General features: G+C 49.0%; 1 protein-coding gene across 1 annotated transcript; it reads right to left on the bottom strand.

The window, feature by feature from the left end:
• Window positions 1-266: 266 nt before the first annotated feature.
• TNFAIP2 (TNF alpha induced protein 2) lies at window positions 267-20,852 on the bottom strand. Its single transcript, XM_035551369.1, has 12 exons — window positions 17,647-20,852; window positions 12,213-12,564; window positions 9,440-10,067; window positions 7,835-7,949; window positions 6,449-6,574; window positions 5,871-5,971; window positions 5,685-5,783; window positions 5,377-5,500; window positions 4,130-4,252; window positions 3,209-3,364; window positions 2,491-2,612; window positions 267-1,986 (listed from the first exon to the last, which is right to left on the bottom strand). Exons 1-12 carry the CDS (start codon window positions 17,926-17,928, stop codon window positions 1,845-1,847), a joined length of 2,370 nt encoding a protein of 789 aa, XP_035407262.1. The 5' UTR covers window positions 17,929-20,852; the 3' UTR covers window positions 267-1,844.
• Window positions 20,853-22,293: the final 1,441 nt, after the last annotated feature.

Genomic DNA, 22,293 nt, shown 5'->3' with positions numbered 1-22,293 from the left:
GTTACTTTGGCATTGGCTTTAAGTTGTAGCTGGGATAGGTGTTTAAGTAATGTGTAATAAACTTTGAGATTGTTGTGTACCACAACAGAAGGTCCGACAGCAGACTGAAACCCAAGTGCTGTTTTAAACGATATATAAATAGCAAGTGCTAAGAGAGCAGACGTGGGCCAGCAGTGCCAGCTGGGGCCAAACCCTGTCTTTCCTAAAGTCTCATGCCAACAGGAGGAGAAACAGAAATAGAGGAAGCAGTAAGGACAAGAAACATCTCAAATACAAATCTTTTTATTATTCAACATTGAGGCCGTGGCAGCGCCTCAGGGCTGATGTTTTGGACCTCGTTGTACCAGATACCACAGACGCAGCACATATGGCAGTCCTGGCTTCAGAGAGTAAGGAGAGACAGGCTATGGGACCAACAGGCACCACAAACACAGGGTGCCCCTGCCCTCCCGACCTGGCAGCAGCAGGTAATGCTCACCGGAGCAGGCTGGGGGCAGTGGAAGAGCTGGCCCTTTGGAGGAGTATGTAGGTCTATATGAGGCAACACGGTAAACAACAGCCAGAGACAGAATAAGTGAGTCACTCTCCTAGCGTATTTGAATACTGTTTAAATATAAACATTGCAAATGCATATCTCTAACTGAGAAAAAAATAAAATTGGTTGCAAAAATACACCAATGGTATACTGTATATGCATATAAATACATTGCATGGTTTGCACAGTCATTATGTGTCTTCCTTCCAGACTGACTTTCTACAGGCTGATACAGAAGTTGAAATAAAGAAGAACAGAAGGGAAAGGTCTTCAACGAAACACGTGTTGTTTTGGCAAGTGATTCATTTCCCCCCCAAAAACGGGCTGTAAAAACAGCGCGTAGTTTCACAATGGACACGCTTGTGTTTGCACATCTAACCTACCCTACAGCAAGAGGGGAAAGAGCAAGTGAGCGCATGGTGATGCAGGTGGGGACCTCAAGACATTTTGATGGCATTCGAGTCCAGATCCACCACCCACTCAAAGCTCACAATGTTAACAGGGTCTGGAAAAGTCCTTTCCTCCATAGGGAGGGCTAAAGCAATATCTAAAGTGCTTTACTAGAAGGTGGGACTCAGCCTACAAGTTCTACTGCAATGCAGTTTGATCCCAAGCCTCTGTTAGGGGGGTGCCACCCCAGCGGAGATGCGCTGGATGGGGCCACTGGGTGGCTGCCAGAGGGTTCAGGTGCTCCCACCTCATGGAGGTGAACGAAGCCCGGGCCAGACTGCTGCTGTGGGGGCAGCTGGGGCTCCTGGGACTGGTTTGGAAACCCCAATGCCGCCAGGTAACACGGCTCCATGGGGCCAGCCCAAACCTCTGGGGGTGCTGCAGCATGGTGGGACATCAGGAATCACAGACTGGGGGGAAGTGTGCTCTCATGGGGCTTTTCCAACATCTCTACATTTTAGCTTCAAATTTCATTTCCTTCCCTTTCTTTAGCAGACAAGAAGCTACATAGGAGGCGCCTGCTCAGTACAGGAAGTCAGCGACGTGGCCTTCACGGCGCCCGGTGAGGTAGGCAGAGGTCAGAGCACCAGGGCAGCGTCTGGGCAGAGAACATGGTGACACCAAGGAGACCTCAGAGAATGTCCGTGTCTGGTGCGAGGAGCATCCCTGGTTTTTTTTGGGCACCTTTCCTTCCATGGCCATGCATGGTGGATGGTGCTTCCCATAGAGACGCTGAGCACCAGACCAGGACAAAGTACTTGCCGTAGGAGAAGGCGGCGCCGTGCAGAGCACTGCTGCAAGGGACAGTCCCTGGCTTTGCCCACAGCTCGGCACACGGGGTGCTGAGGGGTGCCCCAGCCTAGGACAGGTTTATGCTGGAGAAGAGCGGGTTGCTGGGCGGCGTGGACACCGTGCTGTCTGCCAAGTAGCCCAGGATGCTTCTGAGTTCTCCCCGTGATAAATTGGCCTTGATATACAGGAAAGCTTCCAGATGCCTTCTGCTGTGGAAGAGAAACAGGCAGGTGTCATCTCTGCAGCTCTGCACCAGGATGCAGCCCCAGCCCACGGTCAGCCCCCCCTGGATGATGGCAGCTTGGATCCTACATGGGACCCAGCACCACCAGGGAGGCTTGAGAAATATCCAAGGTAAAGGAGGAAACCACGCCAGAATTTGGAATATATAAATAGGCCTTTTTTAATAGATTACTTTTTTGTCTGATGGCACTGGGGTGGCCACAACCTGGCAGCAGCCTCCCACCCACTCTGCCCTGGGCAAGTTAAGGTTTTTGTAAATTCGGGCAAGGAATATCTAGGGAAAATGCAGTTCAGGCTAGATGAAAGGAGATGTATCCAGCTAACCGGGCACCATTTACCTGGATTATTTATCTGATAGGGGTCAATACAACCTGGGGAACATCAGCCTCACCCACGCTAACATTTGGCTGCTTCATGGCTCAATTAAAATTCCGTATGCACATCTGCAAATCTGTTTCAGTTTCTCTTACCGGATATCTGGGTATGCCGTGGCAAGCGTCGCAACTTCAATTTTAATAGCACCTATATCCTGAAGCCGGATGATTTCAGCCAGTTTTGGGAGTGCCGAATTCAGCCAGGTGGCTTGAGACCCCTGCAGAGAGGGAAGCGGTCAGCAGTGCGTGGCTGATGGCAGACCCCAGCCCAGACCGCCCCACCGTGCCCCCCGGTGAGCTGTGAGCAGCCCTGCCTCTAACTCCTCCAGGAACTGCCCAAATCCCTGCAAATGCAGAGATGTGAAAAGAAGGAGGTGACCCCAGAGGATGCAGAAGGGTGTTTCGGCCATGCAGAAATTTGGCTGTGAAAGCCTGAGCATCTCTCGGTGGGAGCCCTTGTGCACCAGACCCCCTGCCAGCCCCCGCCTCACCCGATGGCAGGGGAGTGAGGGAAATCAGACTCCATGCAAGCCGTACTGCAGCCAGAGAAGCTCAGTGTTTAGCTCAATATTTAGACCCTGTTGATATAAGTCTTCAAAAGGAAACCATTGCTTGCAGTACAAAGGAGGGTGAAATCAGTGTTCTCCATCTGGGGAGGGCAAGCTGGCACTTGGAAAGCTCTCCCTGCCTCAGGTCTTTCCAGAACAGTAAGCTGCAGTGGAAAGGCTGACAAGGGGCCGCAGGAAGGGCATGCTCCCGTTTCTCAGCGTGCCCGTGCTCTGTGCTGGCACAGATGCAGCGAGTGCTCACGTACATTTTTGGTGCAGAAGTCTTCCAGTTCGGCAGCGTTCTTGGAGATGCTTTGGGCCAGGTTTTGCTGTTGCGCTGCACTTTTCAGGCTGACCTTCCTCTTCAGCAGCCTCACGATGTAATCTCTCACCAAGCGGACATGGATCTTCTCAACGATGACCTGTTGGGAAGGAGAGGAGGCATCAGCCATCTGTCTTTTGCTTAGGGACACAACAAACCGTGTGTGTGGATGGGGGACAAACATCTTGGGTGCTACCAAGCATGCCCCACCACGTGCCTGCTGCTGCTCGCACCCGAGGAGCCGTGCTGACTGCCAACCTCCCCGCAGCCTGCAACGCCACATCCTAGATGCTGAGAATCCATTCGTACTTAAACTAATGAGGTGTGGGAATTTCCAAGTGTTCCTTCCTTCTGGGCAGAGTTCAATGCTTATAAAAGGTCTCTGCGTGTTGGAGAAGAGAGAGCAGTGCTACAGGGAAACAGGAATTCACCCTGCTCCTCTTGTTCCTCTCTCGAATAAAGAAAACATCATGATTTTTTTAAACTACTAATAAGACAAAGGCAGGAAATAAAAGATTTTTTTTATATAGTGATGTTTCATATATACTCCAGCAGCACTGAGCATGTGGTTGTGGCTCTCACTTCTTTGGGATCTGTCCCAGCTGCACACATCTCCTCCAGTCCTCGAGGCGATCAAGGGAGCCAGGAGACAACACCGCGCATCGCAGCAGGGCTGATAAACCAAGCCCACCCATGACCAAAGCCATATTTTGGGTGGTCCCTAGAGCTGGCACTTCCTCCATCAGACCTGTGCTGCTGATGTCGTGGCAGCTTGCCAGATCATGGCAGGTCAGGGCAGCTTGAATCGCAGGCAAAGCCCAGCCTTGGCACCCCAGAACCCCTCCGCTTGTTCTCTTTGACTTACGTTGTAAAAAGGGTCCTTCAGGGTCCGTAACTCCGAAATGTGGTTGCTGGTGGTTTTAATGATCTCATTCATAATTTTATTGCTGCAGTCCCACTTGTTTTCTGTAAACTTCTTATAAATTGGCTGTAAAAAAAGAAGGAAAATCTGCTTAGTTTCTATGCATGTATATATTTAGCATTCCTATATGTACAGCATCCTATATAGTGACAGTGAGGTGTGTGGTCCTGTTCAGGGAAGTGTAAAGATGACCGATGGGGAGAGGGGTGGAGGGGCTCTGTTGGGTCTGTGCCCCCTTCTTGGTTCCTCATGATGAAGGAGACAGAGGGCTTGAGGGGCTTGCATCAAAGATGCTTTTTTTGTTTCCATATTTTCAGTGTATTGTCCATCACATCTTGTCTGATGAGAGAATGACGGCATCATCAGGGAAGGAAAGATGAATTGTTATGAGATGTTTTCAATCACATGTTGGCCACAGTAAATCAATATGAAAATAAAGGCTCTGTCAGATAGCTTTCAAAAAGCAGGAGAGATTGTGGCTGACATTCCTGGCTGTTGTGCCTTCCCCTCCACCACACTTTCTTAATTTACAAAGCAGAACAGAACAGAAAAAAGAACAGAAAAGAACAGAAGAGGAAAGGAAAGGAAAAAAGAAAAAGAAAAAAAAAAGAAAAAGAAAAAAAAAGAAAAAAAGGAAAAAGAGAAAAGAGGAAAGAGGAAAGAGGAAAGAGAAAAAAGAGAAAAGAGAAAAGAGAAAAGAGAAAAGAGAAAAGAGAAAAGAGAAAAGAGAAAAGAGAAAAGAGAAAAGAGAAAAGAGAAAAGAGAAAAGAGAAAAGAGAAAAGAGAAAAGAGAAAAGAGAAAAGAGAAAAGAAACCAAAAGTGCTTTTCAGGACACCTTTATGGAGAAGCCAAAAGCAGTGCAATTGCAGTTCATGTCACCATTTGTGCTTGCTTCCTACTGCCTGCAGTGTAAACATGTGCAGGTTCAGACTCCCCCCTCTGCAGCACTTATCTCGGATGTGGTCAGCACTTTTCGTTTCCCTGTGCCCAGGCAGGCCTGCTTGCTTTGCCTTGAGGACCCGCTCGTGGAGAGGTCACGATGGGTTTTCTGGCAGCAGCCCAAGTCAGGAGTGATGCTGAGGTGGCCCAGAGCCCTTCTGAACTTCACTGTGTCTGAGTCACAGATTCGGATGGCACAGGGACATGTCGCCGTTTCCCACCCAGTGAAACCAACCCGCTGGTGCCGTACCTTCAGCTGGACAAACAGCTGCTGAAGCAGGACGTCATAGCCGCTGGTCTCGATGTCCCCGAGGGTGCTCAGGATCCTGTCTTTGTTGTCGTCCTTTTCTGCCATGTTTTTCTCTGCGTAGTCTCTGAAAGGAAACATCGTCAAGGTCAGAACTTGTCCCCAAAAGAGAGGGGGAGAAGTTTGGAGGTCCCCAAGCCTTTCCCTGATGGCAGACAGACCTTCCTCTTTGGGGAAGACCTAATGTGTCTCACTATAGACCCTTACTATAGACCCTATTACCCGCTGCTGGCAGAGGAAGAAACCCTTACCTGAAATTCCCGCAATTGTTAATGTTTGCAATCAGAATCGGCCTGTAGTGTCTGTGCTTCTTGCCTTTCTCCTTAAAGTCTTCAAAAGCGTCCTTGACGCTGGAGGGGAGATGGGAAGAGAGGCGGATGAGTGGCTGCAGCAGGCTGCCCTCGAAGCACGCACTGCCCGCCAGAGCCTTACCGCACCTTCTCAGGAGGGCAGCCAGCTCCCTCGACAGGCGAAGCGACAGCTCGTCACCCAGCGCCGCGCTGATCTCCTTGGCTCGCTTATGGCCATTATAGATGCTCTAGTAAAAAAAAAAAAAAAACAAAGCAAAAAAAAAACTGGTTTCAAGTGCTGCTTGATCCAAAAAGGCCAGGTTCTCTGGTTAAAAAGCCAGCAACTCCTTCTTTGTATTCTTTTGATTTTTGTTCGGTCAAAAGAATAAAGTGGCCACCTCTCCACTTTCAGATGAGGTGGAGAAGAAAGGAGCATTATAGACACAGCAAGCCTATAAAGCTGCTGAGGAAGTGGGAAAAGGCCTTTTTTCTTGCCTTTTTTTTTTTTTGCTTTTTTTGCTGAATGTGAGCAGGATTGTCCTCAGCACCTGCTGGACCACGACCACACCAGAGCATGGGTTTTGGCTCCCTTGTGCCACCCGCTTCTGCTACAGCCCTACACATGGGACTTGGCCTTTTGGCTTCCTGAACTAACTATAGCTGGTCTCAAGTCTTAAATACATGAAGGATGCTATTGTTTATTTTTAAACATGTATCTGTAGTACCTGGATAACGAATATTGCTAGTAGTTCACTCTGAAAATGCCCATTTAGTTTCTCTGGCTCTTTGTCTTCTTTCCATCTTTCGATTTCCTTTTCTAAACATTTGTTCAGCGAATTTTTGATGGTCGCCTGTAGGAAACAAAGAGCGTCTGAAACCACAAAGCGTCTGTAATGTCTGCTGCCTTGCGCTGGTGCAGCTCTCCTCACCCTTTGTCTGGCTCGGCAGACTTTGTCCTCTTCCCTGGCTGAGAAATAAAGGCTCTTTGTTATGAGACACCTCACACACCACTTCACGGCAGCAAGGACAACTCCCTCACAGCATCCACCTATTCAGTAGGGAGTGGAATATTCCAGAGAAGGAACTGGAGGCACCAAGATCAGGACCCACCATCTCGATACGCCAGCAGTGACGTCTGGGGCGGGGGGACGGTAGCGGGGTGTAGGGAGGTCACAGGCAGCTCCACATGCTGGAGCCCCGGGTCCCTGAGCCACGTGTTGTTGGCGTGTAACACTCACTACTACCCGTGCTAGGGCCGTTTTGCAATCCTTTTTCATAAGCACTTCTGACGTCTTATGAGCTCTGGCATGAATCAGGATGTTCCCAGCTTTTCCCTGCCCCGACCCCCCTTGGTGCACGCTGTGCAGCAAGGTGTTTGAGATGGTCGGCACAGGGGCTGGCGTACGTCTCTGCTCTCTGCCCTCTTCGTGCACCTCGCAGCCCATCTGCAAGCCATCACGGACTGCAGCTAAACCTGGAACTTATCTACTCATTTTCCAGGAACTCCAGCCCAAAGTGCCAAAAGCACTGAGCTATGGGAGGGCTGTGAAAGTTGCTGCTTGTGTCTGCTAAGGCAAGAGTCATCCAAAAATCAGAGCAACTGTAATTTCCCGCAGATCACATGGTTCTCCGTCAAAGAGGCAGACTTTTCAAGACCAGACCTGTGTGCTTTGTGCTCACCCAAGGTCTGGCGCTGCTGCAGGGACCAGACTAAGGCTGAAAGCACCACCTGCAAGTGGGAGTGTAAGATCCTCCTTCTGGGGATTTAACACGCAACTGGAAAGTTACCCATGAAGATCTGTAGTTGGACTTTTTCCCACCTTCCTTACACCAGTTTTGCAACAGCAGAGTGGTAATTTTGTGCTGGCTCCCAGGGCAGAGGGCTGGGTTAACCAGAAGGCAGCAGGAAGTTTGCTCTGCATGTCCCAACCAGCAGCAGGCCCACCTGTCCTGCAAGGAGCAACAAAAGCTTTCCCGCTTTTGTGTCTCTCTTGAAGGATGTGTGGCTTACATGGATGGCTGGGAAGGGAGCATTCAGGACAAGTCAGAGCTCCTCCAAGAAGTCATGCTGGAGCGGTACAGGGCTGAGGAGGGACTGAGCAGACTCTCACCTCTTCACTATCAAGGTATTTCCTTTCAAGCTCTTTGCTCAGGCTTGATGGCAAAAGGCTTCCAAGCTTAACTTTTTCCAGCTCCTCTGCTAAAACAGGATCTTTCCTCATATCTCTGGAATGAAAAAGCCAAACAATCACATTTTGCAAGGTCAGTGTAATTCAAGACAGGTGTTGATGCAAATCACTAACACTCCTTGAGGCCACCAGTGCGAAACCAGATGTAGATGTGCACAACCCTTAGTGCAGGCCACTGCACTGATGGGGATGGGGTCCCAAAGCAGCAGGAGGGACTAGCTCTGGCATATGGCCTCTTGCCATCGATACAGCAAGGCGATCTGATGAAGAGCTGGTGTTTCATGGCTGGTTTGTGGGAGCGGAGGAGGATGTTCAATGCCTCCTGTTATTTCCCTGCCACGTACCGGCTGAGCCAGGTGATGCTGAGCAGCTGCGGAGGGACACGGTGGCACGGAGCCACCCGGCAGGGACCTGCCAGCCTGGGGGCCTGCTGTAGAGCTCAATGGTAAGCATCGCCTGGTTCCCACGTTAGCGTTAGGCCCAACTCCACGTGAGTATGTTGCTGTGCTTCCCACACACGGGCTGCTTATGATATGATGCTGGAACCTCAGACCTGTTTTTTATGCAGCCAGGCCCTTCCCTTTTTCTCCCTGTTCCCTGTGCTCCTGCTCATGAAGAGAACACCCTGCCAAGCGGCTGCTGCCCTGGCCAGCACCATCCCCACCACCCGGCTGCACTGCTTTTTCTGGGTCCTGCTCCTCACAGCTGCTGATTTCCAAACATGCAGTAGTTCAGGCTGCATGTCCTGACCTAGAGCACAGCAGCAGCTGTGGAAAGCTTCCAGGATCAACAGTGACTCATTATATTCCGTCAAGGGGAGAACCAAGAAAAGAGGTGAAGGTGGAATAGTTTTAGTCTAGCAGAAGAAACATTGCTTGAAAATTCACTGTTTTTCACCCAAGAAATGAGAACCCTCAATTCCCCACCCAGTACAATAAGCCACAAGAGGGAATATTTTCAGTTTTATAACATACAGGGCTTGTGAGGCTGAAGAGTGACCCTTGGCTCATGATGTGCTCTCACAGGGGTTTACCCTTTGGTCTCCTAACCCAGAGGAGATCACAGACTGTGGGCAATGCCTAGGCAACACCCTCCGTGCCCAGGATAATTGCATCCCAGGCTGTTCCATTTACTGGCTGCCCTCTGCTCCAGCAGGCCAGAAGGCTGGAGTTCCCAAATTTTCCAAGAATTAGTTCAAGTCTGCAACTGGAGTAGAGATCAGGGCAACGGGCCTGCCCAGTTTATGCCTCAAGTGAAGTCCTAAATATCTGTGTAGACGTGTTGCCTAGAGGCCTGTGGGGTATAATGAGACTGGTTACAGAGCAGCAGCCCTGTGGAATTGCCTTCAGGCTGTCCTGGCCAGGTGGTATAAATCAGCACAATGCCAGTGACACCAAAACCTAGCCATGGATCAGACTGCAGTCGCAGTGACAACAATACATAAATCCAGCAAATCTCTGGTTTGGCAGCCAGGGAGCCTGATGGTCTCCAGTACCAAACACGTGTAAAAGCAAAAGCGTCACTTACTTTGGGTAAATGTTGTGCACCCATGAGAGGAGAAGGTAGACATCCTTGTCTTCCAGCTGGGACTCAGCAGCTTTCTTTGCCTCGGAGGCAAAATGATGGTGATAGAGTTCTGCATATGTACTGAACACGTTAAACTCAGGGGGATAAAGCTGTCTAATGCATTTTGCAACTACTGTCAAATCTTCTTTCATCGTCTTCCCCATGTGCAGGAGGTTTTGGCCAACTGAAGAGAGGTTCTCAGTTCTGGGAGTATGACTTGTGTCTTTCATTCGAGTCTCTACTGACTCCTTCACTGTAGCCATCCAAAGCTCTTTCCATTTTCTGGGTCTAAATTGCACATTTTGGTCAGGCGAATTCTCCGACAGGCAATTCTGATCTTCTTTCTCCTGTTCTTTCAGTACCTCTACTGCTTGCTGCAGCAGTTCTGGGTTTGTTCTTGCTAGAAGTACAGAGTCTTTCAAGATGCTGAAGACTTTGTGTTTCAGGATTTCGCTGATGGACTCGATGTCTTGTTGCCTGGTGCTTAGTCCCTCCTCGCTTTTGCTGGATATGCTCTTCTCCAGGGCAATCAGAAGTTGGGCAGCATCACAAAGCTTGTGCTTTTCAAGGAGATCCATGATTTGTTTGACTAAGGAAAAAAGAACACCCTTCCTTTACCCAATGGCAAAAATTTTAATTTCTACTTTGTACAAAAAGATGGCTCTGGAACACTATTTTTAAAACAGTTTTATTTCTATAATTCTAGCTCTTAGGTTCCTTTACCACAGAGAAAATCTATTTATTTAAAGATCAGATTATTCTATTCTGCCACTGAATGTTATAAGGCTAATTCCTGTGCTAACCATGATTTTTTCCAAATTTAGAATTGTGTTTTTTTGTTTGTTTGTTTGTTTTTATCTGTTTGTGTTTGTTATCCCTTTGCTTGGGTTGCCAAGCAAGGCTCTGAGAGTCTTTTGAGTTTTTTTAATAGCCCTTAAGATATTTTACAGGTTTCCCAAGACAGAATAAGAAATGGGGAGAACAAGATGTATATATGTAAATATATAATTGTTCCTTGGAGAGGAGCTGATGGAGAGGAAGAGTCTCAAAGGAACATGACCTGGCACTAGAGATGCTACCTGCATTTTTTCCTTTTCTGCACAACACGGTTGGTCAGCACATGGACTGGATGTGTAGACCAAGGGACTGTTGTGGTCTGGGACCAAAGCAAGGAAATCAGGGCAAAACAGCTACAAGGACTGGCATATGGGTGTCTAATCCTGAAAGGAAAGTCAAATTCCTTAGGGTTTTCTAAGTGCAATTTTGCCACAGAAGTCTGTTTTGTTGGGTTATAAGTAGAGAAATAGCTGGTTAGCACTGATAAACTCTGCAGTGTAACGTTGCAGTTGTGAGCACAGATTAAAAATTAGCCTTATCTTCTTTAGTTATATTTCTGACATCCACCCAGTTCCTCCCCTTAATTAATATGACCTTAAGTAAGGAGCATGGCTTTAGAAAAAATGTAGACGGAAAGATGTAGCTAAATAAGAAGTGCTAGAGGAAATACCACGTGGGTTTTCCAGAAATAGGCTGGCACGATCTGACCTGTGAAATTTTTTGGATGACATATTTAGTGGGCAAAATAAGCACAATTGAGATATCCTATCTGAGCTACAGCCACTTACTTGATGTGGTGCAATCTGGGAAATTATTAAACTGAGGAAGTTGTATCCCAAAATAAGTTCTGTTAGGTGTGTAAGGTTTGTATTAAAAACTTTGGGTGGAGAAAGCTTACATTATTCATGAACCTCATTTCAATTAGAGCACAAAAGCTGGGAGTGCCCTGTTGGCATCTGCTGATTACACAAAGGTCAGAGACATTACTGAAACTGAGGGCTTGGTGCATGATACAGGAACAACGGGATAACTTCAGCAGTGAATGGGCTGAAGCTTAATAGCACAAGGTATAGGATACAAATCTAATAGAACAAAAGTTACTTAGCAACAAATAGGATTTTCTGCTGCAAGTTGCATGTGCATCAGCTTGAAATGGAGGAGGAAGAGAGTTGCCGGAAGAATTTAAGTAAATTGCTGCTATGAGATAATGGTGAAAATGTCAGACCCGATCCCAGGATGTATCTGGTGAGGATTTTCCATCGAGGACAGAAAAATGGGAATGTGTTGTACCAGGCATTGGTGGTATCTCAGCTGGAGTATTTTCTGCAATTCTGACTCATTTATTTCAAAAGACATTGGAAATGGGGCAGTGCAGAGCTAAGACCAAAGCTATGAAGGGCCTGTTTCCAGTAAGCTATGCTTATTTAGCTGAGCAAGTTCGAGGCTGAGAAGGAAAACCACCAGTTATGGAAAACAGCTGACACATGAATAAATAGACATGAATTAACACGGAAAAGGTTTGCCTAGATATGAGCTAATTTGCTCTAAAATGGTGAGACTTTGGAAGAACCCCTCCAGTAAAGGAGGTAGGACTAAAACGTTGGCTTCAGTGACTCATTTTAAAGTGCAGGTGGCTCAGTTTATGGAGCAGGTAATGTGACACATCACCTGAGCTAGCAGGTGAGGTTGGAAGTGCCAAGTTCTTTGCAGTCCTGGGTTTCTCTGAGCAGGTATTTCCTGACTCTCTAACCACCCTGCAGGGCTGGAGCCTGGGCCTGGGGGACTTGTACGCCCAGGTACCACCCCGGGAAGACCCACAGCAGCTGCTCGCTGCTGTCCTGGGGAAAAAGAGATTTCACAGGGTGGTTGGTGATGGGGAGGCAGGGTGAGCACTTACTGCTGGGTGTCCTGGTCTTTATCATCTTCTTAAATGCAGTCGTAAACATTCCCTTGATTCCTTTCTTCCCCTTCTCCAGACTGTCCCCAGCAGAGGTGCAGCTCCCGGTGCTCGTGATGGAAGATGCTCGCGAAGTTCTGCCGGCTGCCTCTGGCCTTTCACTCATCTTCTCCTGGTTCCTGGACCAGATCTCGTCTCCAGAGGGTCCAGGACAGGCAGGGACTTGCTCAGCTACTGATGTTGCAGGGTTTTCCAGCTGCCCATTTACCTTGATGCAACCTGCTGATCCATTGCGTATTCCAATGGGACCACTTTGGAAAAAAGGTAACATTTTCATCATTTTCCTTCTAGCCTGCAAATTTCAGAAAGAACTGGTCAGATTATAACAGTTTGCATAAAAAACTACCATGTCAAGATGTATTCCCATCAAAAGAAAAGAGTTTCTGGGCTGTGTGGTGGAACGGGACTCGTGTCTTGTGCTTGTTCAAAGCAACTCAACCCCCTCTTACATTTATACAGGAATGGGATCAATTTCAGCCTTTCTCAGGGCCTGTTTGTGCTGGTCCCTGCTCATCTGGCTGCAGGTCTGGTTGTGGAAGCCCCCGTGTAGCTACTTGCACATGGAGTTTGCAAGTACAGCATGAAAATGAGATGAAGCCTACCAAGCGTGGTACACAGCTGCCTTTGCTGGGGAATTAGTCCTCCTGTGCCAAACTTCTGCTGGTTTAACACTTTTCCCACTTAAGTAAGAAAATTCTTAGCTTTCCTGAGAAGCCTTTTCCCTGAGAAGCTGTCCAAGAGTTCAGAAGTGTCGGGGTCATGAAAAAACACAGGATGTGAAAAAACATGGGAAGAACAACAGCACAGTGAAAGTAAAGCAATGCCTCCTGATATGAGCATAACTAGGATTATTATTGTAAGCCCCAAAATCCCAGCCAGAAGTACGGCTTCAACACTCCGCTTGCCACCCCCAGCCCTACAGCGACAGATGCAAGCTCAGGGATGCATCCAGGCCCTTCAAACCCGCTCGCTGTCTGTGTGATCTCATACTCAGAATGCTCTCGGGGTGACTACAGCGTCCCAAAACAGTGCAACTTCAGCACAACTTGTTGGGTTTCTCCAGACACCTGGGAGCAATTCTGTCCCATCTGTTATGTGGAAGCATGGAGGTGCAGCACGAGCCGTGGCTTGTGCGGAAAGAAATTGTGGTGGTGGTCAGTTTCTGACACTAGGGACTAATGAGTTTGGACTTTTTCCACAGCTGTTACATGAAGCTAGTGCCAGTGAAATGAAAGACCAGAGCAGTCCTCTCCCAGCTGAGGGGGAAGAGGAACGGGACACAGGGTCGGGGTGGCTGAGCCTGGTGTAAGCACGCTCTCCTGCCACAGTCCTGCTCCAGCACCAAGATCCTGGGTGCTCCTGCACTGCAAATAATTTAGCAACAGATGCATCAGTTATTGTAACAGTGTCTTCTAAATACTTATATTTCATTGCTTTATTTACCTCTAACATTTAGTATGCTGCTCTAGATTTGTTTACATCACGGTTAAATTATAACAAGATTTATTAGTATTAGCATTGATTATGAATAAATAAAGTGACTGAGAGTCTCCAGCCCACATTCCAACAACACTTTTTCTAAGTGGCTTTCTGGGAAACCAGAGCAATTCTGCATGAAGAAACGTCAGGCAAATTTTGGCTTACACTTACTGAGTAAAAGCAGAGGAATTGGGATGTAAATATAGGGAAAAATGACTTCAGTTTTAAGGCCACAATGGGGTGATCTTAAAATTCCCTCATGGTCACAGGGATTCTATTTAAGTGTTCGGGACTTTTCTAATTCTTGTAAGGCTATTTTCCTAGCCTGCGTTTCCCAATACCACGCTGTGTTTAGATTCATCCTGCCAAATTCCTTCCTTCCTGTTTGTGCAAGCACAAAAATCAACTGAGCCCTTATTATTCCAAACAAAGCACTTTTTGTTTTTCTAAACAAATGAAGTACCTCTCCCTTTCGTATAGCAGAAGGTGACTTTCAGGGAGCAGTGACTTCTGCCTTTTGTTTTGATGAATGATGATCATAAAGATGGATTTCAGGACAGTTTTGCTGCTTCTTGGATACAAAGAGGAATGCCATTTGTCTTAGAAAACCACATAAATGAGAGTACACATAAAAGAGTCTTTGGGAGGAAAGATCAAGCTTGTTAACAGCTTGGTTTTTAATGGCCAGCAGAACTTTGTCCCATTCGGGCTCTGCAGGGGCTGGGCACGGGGACGTGGTGATGCTCGGAGCGAGGCAGGTGGCTCAGGGCGTGCTGTGGTGGCACATCGCTGCTCCCAGTCCCACAGCCGAATTAGGAGAAAGATAAAACAGCTCCAGTGTGTTCAGCCAGGGGCTGCACATTGGCACCGAGAGAACTGCTGGTAATATTTGCGTCTCAGGGTGTGCTTTTTCCACTTGAGCTAATGAATGCTGAAGTAGCTAAGCATCTGAGGAAGGCTGTAAATGCAATAGCACTAAGATTTGTCCATCTCGAGTGCTCATCCAGAGTTTATCAGTTTGCTGCTGCTGCTGTTTTACACATCCTTCTGTCTGTTGCTCCTTGCACCCCTCCAGCAGCATCCTCCCTGGGCCACCACAGCAGACCACACCGTGGGCTCAGCCGTGGCTCAGGTGGCCGAGGCTGCTCTTGCACCCTTACATTCCGCTCACAAACCAAAGCCTGGCAAAACCGCAGCCGTCTCCTAATCATTTTAGCAGCTAGTACTTTGGGAAGTGCTGAATCATTTTCTAGGCACAATGCTCATAATTGTGTCTTGGGAAATTTAGTGGTTTATGATCCTGTCTCTACATAGATCCCAACTCGTCATTACTGTTAATTTACTATTAAGAGATTTTATCATCATCATCATTATTGTTCTGTAGCACTATGGTTTGAGGCAGGAGAGTTTCCAGCACCAATTATCTCTGACACAGCATATTCAGCTTTACAGTTCCTAACCAGAAGATCAGCACAGCCTGCGCAGCATCCTGTGCTACCCCAGATCAAGGGGGGGCAGCAAGGGCCAGCGAGATGAGCAGGTGCCAAGGCAGCACCCGGAGCAGTGCTACGAAGCACAAGGACAAAATCTGGACTCTGGGCACAACGGGTTCCCATTTTCTCATTTCCATCCTCAAACTAAACAGCCTCTGCAGAAGCCCTGCACTTTGGATGAGTTCATTGGCGAGGGGCGGCTCACGGCATGCCAGCAGAGATCTGCTAATTAACGCAATTCCAAAATTTTTACTGATCTCTTTCTCAACTGCTTTTTTCCTGAGCTGCTGCCATATGAACAGGCATCTGTTTGGATTTTTAGTCCTTTCCTGTCTGCTGACATTCTTGGTCAGAGGGATTTATGTTTGGTTTCAGTGGAAAGCCCCATGCTCCCGCAGCCTCTCCAAAGTTATTTAGCAGAGTTTGTTCTCTGTGTTTCCATCAGCCGTTCCTTCCCTCCCCTGCTCCCCCTGGAAGTGGGATTGCTGCTGCCTACACAAGAAAGTCGCAGCAGACCAGACCTTCCCTTGCAGTGTGGCGGCTGGGTGGCTGCTGGGGTGTACTCAGACTGTGCAATGACACCTAAATAAGCTGCCAAAAAATCAAAGCAAAGAGTCTACTGAGTCGCCAGCCTCAGTCTTTGCAAATTGGGAAGACTTCATAGGAATTTTTTTTCTACCAATTTTTGTTGGCTGTATTGATACTGAACAGAGACACTGTGAAGCTGGGGACTTCCACTTGGTTTTGCCTGGGAAATCACTACCTGTAGGTGAGCCAAGACACCAATGCCCCCGGGGAGCTGGGGGTGACAAGGTACCCAGGAAACTAGAGGTACAGCAGTGGCAGACCAGACAGAGGGTTGCAGGGCATCAAACCTGGCGTGAAGTGCCTTAAACTGCCTTTAAACCATCGCCTGTCCTGGGAGCAGCACAGGGAGAGCCACACAGAGCTACTCAGGCACTTCTAACGGAGGGTTTGAGCTCCAGAAAGTGTTATCTGCTCCTTTTACTCCTCACTTCAAATGCCAGCAGTATAATTTTAAACTGCTGTGGCTGAAAGACAAACCAGCTGCTGCTGTCCAGGATTTTGTTTTCATATTGCTATTCCTGAAGCCAAATCCTGCACCCACGCTTGGATCTTGCCAGGTTTGCTGGTAGAGATAAACAGACCAAGAGGACACACAAAGTCTCCAGGGCCAGACTGACAGCTCCTGGAACACCCCCTTTTACCATCATTTTCAGACTCTTTGGCTTTCCAGACCTCTTTTTACAGAAAGAGCCACTGAAGCATTAGCGAAACCAAACCCAGTTTCTCCAAAGGGCTCTGCCTGTTTCATCCCCTGCATCAGAAGTGGCAAACCCCAAAGTCCCTTGGCTGGGGCAGGCAGTTGGATACTTTGGAGAACGACTGTTTCTTCATGTTTTTGGCTCTGAACTTGGGTGTGATGGCAAGGGACCGTGCCTTCTAGTTCAGCCACATGCTCCAGTCACAGAAAGCCTCGTCCTCACTTCGCAGCAGCCCGAGGAAGTCCTACACTAAGTGCGCCGAGGATCCTAGCCCTGAGGTTGAACCCAGCCTTTACCTCGGGGCTGGGGCAGTGATGTGGGGCGGCTGCCCAAGGAAAAAAGGGAATTTCAGGCTGGCTCTTCAGTGCCCAGGGGAAAGGTGGGTCCTAAGAGCACTGGCACTTCCCTGACTTGCACTTCTAGTCCCAAAGCTGCGAGCATGCCCATGCAGAAGTGTGCCAACTTGGCACATCACCCCAGCAGGGAGCAGGGCACGAGGGCTGCCTGGGACCAAACACAATCCAGACACCGGAAAGGATTTTTTTCCAGTGCAGCTGGGATGAATAAATCATAATCCAATCATTTTCCTGTGATATGGAAGGAAACCACATCCTTCTAAAAAGAAAGGAACGCAGGAGGGATGGGAAGTCCCTCGCTGAATATGGAGCCTGATGCCTGATCGGGGTTGAGGATGCTTTGGCGCCCAAGATCCATGTCTGGATTTTGGGGAGAGGAGGTTAAAAGGAGTCGCTGCTCGCTGCCTGTGTTCATGCCCTGAAGTCTGGAGGATGAGCAACAGAAATCGGACCCAGCTGTCAGGACGCAATCACCAGACACGCAGTCCTGCGCTCCCCAGCCCCGGGATGCATCTGGAGCTGCCGTCCTCACTGGGACAGCGGTGTGACCTTATCCCCGTTCTGGCCATCACGAGATGGGGCCGAAACCTGTGACCTCGTCGAGGAACCCCCCCTTTAGCACCTTCCACTCAACTCTCACCCTGCCCCAGGCACAAGCCAGAGCCCGTGCGCCCGCCAGCCCCGCACGGAGCGAGGCAGGAGGGAGGAGCGGGAGCGGCCCCGCAGGGGGAAGGAGGCACGGAGGGCCCCGGGGACTTACTCTGCTGCGGCTCCCGGGCACCACGGCGAGGACGACGAGGGCGGCGGTGGCGCTGGCTGCGGAGCCCCGGGGCAGCCCGGCTATAAGGGGAGGGCGCGGAGGCGGAGACCCGGCCTCGCAGGGAGCCCCGAGCCGGGGAAACTCCGCCCGCAGCCTCCGCTCCCCAAACGGGCTCGGGCCAAAGGGAAACGAGAAATCCCCTCGGCTGGGGAAGAAGTCCCCGCCGGGGGAGCGGGCCGGCCGGCCAGGAGAGGTGGTCGGCGGTGATGGCATCTGTCCCATGTCGGGACCGTGTAATGTCGCATCCCGATGGAATGGGGCACCGGGGCTGTAAATGTGTCGTGGCTGGTCCCCAGCTCAGCGTTAGGAATGGAGCAGGCAGGTTACTCCGAAATCCCTGCTCCCGCAGCAGGGCATCGCCCTGGGTGGGCTGGCAGGATGAGGTGCTCAGGGGAACGCACAGCTGGGCACATCGGGACCTGCATCACGCACACGGCAAAGTGCCTCCTGCCCGGGACACCAACTACTAAGATCCTTCGGTGTGGTGGGGCAAGTCCCTGCAGGGCCAGGGTAGGTTTAGATTAGATATAAGGAAGAAATTCTTCACTCAGAGGGTGAAGGCACAGGCTGCCCAGAGAAGCTGTGGATGCCCCATCCCTGGAGGTGTTCAAGGCCAGGCTGGATGGGGCTTTGAGCAACCTGGGCTGGTGGGAGGTGTCCCTGCCCATGGAAGGGGGGGGTGTAATCAGATGATCTTTCAGGTCCCTTCCAACCCAAACCATTCTATGATTCTATGAATGGGAGATGTGGACCTCCTTCCACACCCCACCTGTACCTGCTGCTTGCAGAAGAGACATTCGCTTTCCTGGTTTTTCTTCCTGAATTCATAGGAGCCCACATCCCTGGCCATGGAGGTGTGGTGAGCCTGTTGCACTGGGAAAACATGTATGCTGCCATAGCTGCGGGGTGGCTGTGGGGAGTCACTGCAGATGACCCAGAAAGCCCATGCTGTCCCCCACCTCAACATGGAGCATCTTCTACATCCACCTAGGGGAGACCTTGGCTGAAGCAGCTGCCCTGCAGGCAGCAAATCAAAATATAGGCCTCTTGCAGAGGCTGATCTCACTGCTGGATTACTGATGTCACCTCCCTCGTCTCCTGGGAAGCTGCTGTAGGGCAGCCAGCAGACTCAGCACCTGGTTACTGCACCTGGGATGATTTCTGGTTTATGTACAGCTGTGGTCTAATGCAAAGTGCCAAAAACGGTACAGAGACTTAAAGCTGAGTGTGAGCCATGAGCTTGCATGGTGTTGCTGTAGCTCTCCCCTCGGTCCCAGCAGCCTGGCTGCTGACACTCACACTCAGTCTCAGGGGGGTAAAGGGGGGACAACTATGGAAACCCAGTGTGGGGGCATACCCTGGTGGAAGATGTAGCTGAGGACTGATGTTTGTGCTGGAAGGAAGCCCTGGGCTGAGCGGGCATGGTGTCAAACAACAGATGCTTCTCCTGGTCTGTGCCACTTTGGCATCCCACCCTCTGGGGCTGCTGCCTTCATCTCTGGGACTGCCTCCCCTAAACAAGCACAGTAACAGGAAAAGAAAATCAATCCCCACAATATCCACCAAAACAAGAAGCAGAAGCAGGGGGCACACTCAGACCCATGATCTCCGGTCACTGGGAAACACTGATTCATCTCAGGGCAGCCTGCGGGCTGCGCTGGCCAGAGGGATCCCCTCTGAGGGCAATTGCCTGAGCCTGGGTCACCTGCCTGACAGTCTGTGGCATTGTCATGGGACCAAAACACAGGCTTGCGTGTCAGATTGAAAATCGTAGAAAGATGAAACAGTGCAAAATTTGGTCCTGAAGAGCAGTGACTTTGCGTGTGTGATGGCAATGTGCTGTTACAGCTGGTTTTCAGGGCAGCACGGTGCAGCTGGAGGCAAGCTTGGTGCTGCATCTGCTGACCCTTTTGTGCAGGAGGCCAGAGGATGTGGTTCCTGAGGGTTGCACACACCCCTGGCTCGGGGCACGGCTGTGCAGGTGGTGCTCCTGGCTGTCTGCAGGCAGAGGATGCTCTTCTGCACACAGCAGAACCCCAGGGCTGCGTTGCTTTCCCTGCCCTTGGTTGTGTGATCTTTGCAGGACACATAGGTGTCTGTCCCCAGTTACGCAGCAGATTTGCAGTGGAGACTCAGTGACATGTCTCAGGCCTGCTAAAACCTCTCTTTAAATATTCGGGGGCGTCCTTCTGGCTCAGAAGCTTCACTACTGACTTCTGAGACCAGTATCTCACCCCCAGCTTAACACAGGAGACTCCTGCAGCGAGCAACATGGGACAGACCAAGGGAGTCTGATGCTCAGCTTGCGTTAGCAAATGTAGCTGCTGCAAATCTGCAGGCACCCTTGGTTTTCTTGGATAAATGTCTGTACAGAACAATTTATGTGAGCTACAAAGTAGATTCACATCATGGGGTCTGTTGCTGGGCCTCATCTTTCGCTACTGTAAATTAACTTCAGTGGGGCCAGGGTAATTCTGCCAGCATGCAGGGGAACAGGAAGCATCTTGTAATTGGGCCTTAAATTAACAACTCAGAGCTTAGGTGTCATTCTTCAGATGCTGCATTTACCCAAAAGAAATCTATCACTTCAACCCCCTGCTGATCAGCAGGATCATTGCATTGCTTGTCTGTGTAGTCTGCTTCCCAAGACAGGCATCTTGTATTGATGTATATGAAGTTGTCTAATGGCTAACCAAGTTATACCAGGCTGCACATATTTTGGTACTGCATGGAAATTTTTATGTGTTCTGTAACTACTACTCAGAATGCATTGCATAGGGCTACACTTTCTGTATTTATAGTTTATGCTATTGAAGAAGTTATCTTAAGTCTGTGGTTTTGAGAATTCCTGGCTTTTGCAGTCTCTTCATTAATATGTATGACAAATTTCTCAGCTGTAACCTATTCTTAAAAGCAAGAGGTGCTTCAGAGATTTGTAATTTCATTTTCCAGTTGCTTCCACAAGTTTGAACACTGAACTCACATGGGATCATTCACCTCTTCCCTGTTGAGCATTAAAGCCTTTCTTACTAGCAATCGTAACACCCAAATTTAGATGGGCAGAAGACTACAAAAGGGATGTCTACCAAAAAAAAAATAAAAAATGCTGTGAATCCTTTGCACTAGAGAATGAATAATTTGTTCTGCCTATGAAAATGAAGAGAATATAAACAAGAAGTATTGATAAGGACATTATTCTGAAGAGAAGTTTGAATTTCCTCTTTCTGCATGCTGGAAAGCCAATATCCTTCTGTGCCAGCTAAAGGTGTGTCAAGAAGCAGATCATTACTAGGGTAAAGGTTTTCTTCCTGGAACCTGTTAATTCAATGCACTTAGACAATGAATGGTATTGGAGAGTTTTGTTCAAGCTTGTTTTAATTACTTTTATTACCATACAGGAAAACTATTAATTTCCTTTTGGGATTTCCCATCTGCTGAGCTAATTTGTCCCAAGTAAATCCAGCTGTGCACGCTTCAATATTAAGGTAGCAAGAGGGCTGGATACAGGTGGGTGTCACCTGGGTGAGTCAGAAATACCTTTTCTGGTTCTGCTCCCTCTGGGATCTTTTGATAGAAGTGGTGCATGTGCAGATGGGATTAACAGGAGAGAATTTGGAATGCTATTTAAACTGTGGTGTGAAAGGCCAAGAGATCACACTGGCCATATCTATCCAGCTCAGTTCAGGAGTTCATATGGCTTGGGATCAGCAAAGGGCTGAAAGTCTGAATTCTGAAGACTTGCTCAGATCTGGAGCCCCAGCTCCTTGCCCTGAGTGGAGGGACATGGGGGGTCAGCAAGCTGTGGAGGCGCTTTTTGGCTCTAAAGGCGGTGTCTGCTCAACATCTGAGGCAAAGCAGCTGGTAAGCAGAGGGAGGTCTGGAGGAGATTTTTCCAGCTCTGAAGACTGATGCGTATTTTAACTTAGACCACTCAGATCATAAAAGGATTGTTTGGATGATGTGCTCGCCAAAATATGTTGCTTCTGATTGACTGGAGTGCCTTTCTCTCCAGTACTGATGACTGCAAGTAATGGAAACAAGCTTTTTCTCCATCAGCAACCAAGCTCAGAAGATCTGCAGTGATATGCCCAAATACCACTTGGAGCACAGGGATGGCGAGATTGTGAGGGCAGAAACACAGCAAAGGAACTGAGAGGTGAGGGTAACAAAGCAGGTTGTCTCAGACTGCTAACTGCTGTGAGAAAATGTCCTGTGGTAGGCGATAACGCTTCCTGTAAAAGACATAAGCATTGGTAAGCAAAGACAGTGGGCCCAGGACTTCTCCTCCCAGACATATTCATGAGATCATTTGGGATGAAGTTTTCCTTCCTCTTGTGGCTCCTCTGTGTGTCAGTGAACTGAGATCCTCCTTGGCTGCAGCCATCTGGACACCTAGATGTCCCAGGGGCCAGCTTCCATGAGTGGAGAGTACCTCCAGGTGAGGAGAGTCCTGTTTCAGCACCAGCCCGAAGGCTTTCAGGCTGATAAGACTGGTGTTTCCAGCCAGTTTGGGACACTGTCTAACCATGGCAGCTGTGGGAAAGGGTTTTGCACAGTGAGCAGAAGTCAGCAGTAAGTTCACTTCAG

Source organism: Cygnus atratus, chromosome 5, assembly GCF_013377495.2.
Source record: "Cygnus atratus isolate AKBS03 ecotype Queensland, Australia chromosome 5, CAtr_DNAZoo_HiC_assembly, whole genome shotgun sequence".
NCBI classification, from domain to species: domain Eukaryota; kingdom Metazoa; phylum Chordata; class Aves; order Anseriformes; family Anatidae; genus Cygnus; species Cygnus atratus.
Note: the sequence above shows the minus strand (reverse complement) of the source record. Positions and strands in the feature narration are given on the sequence as shown.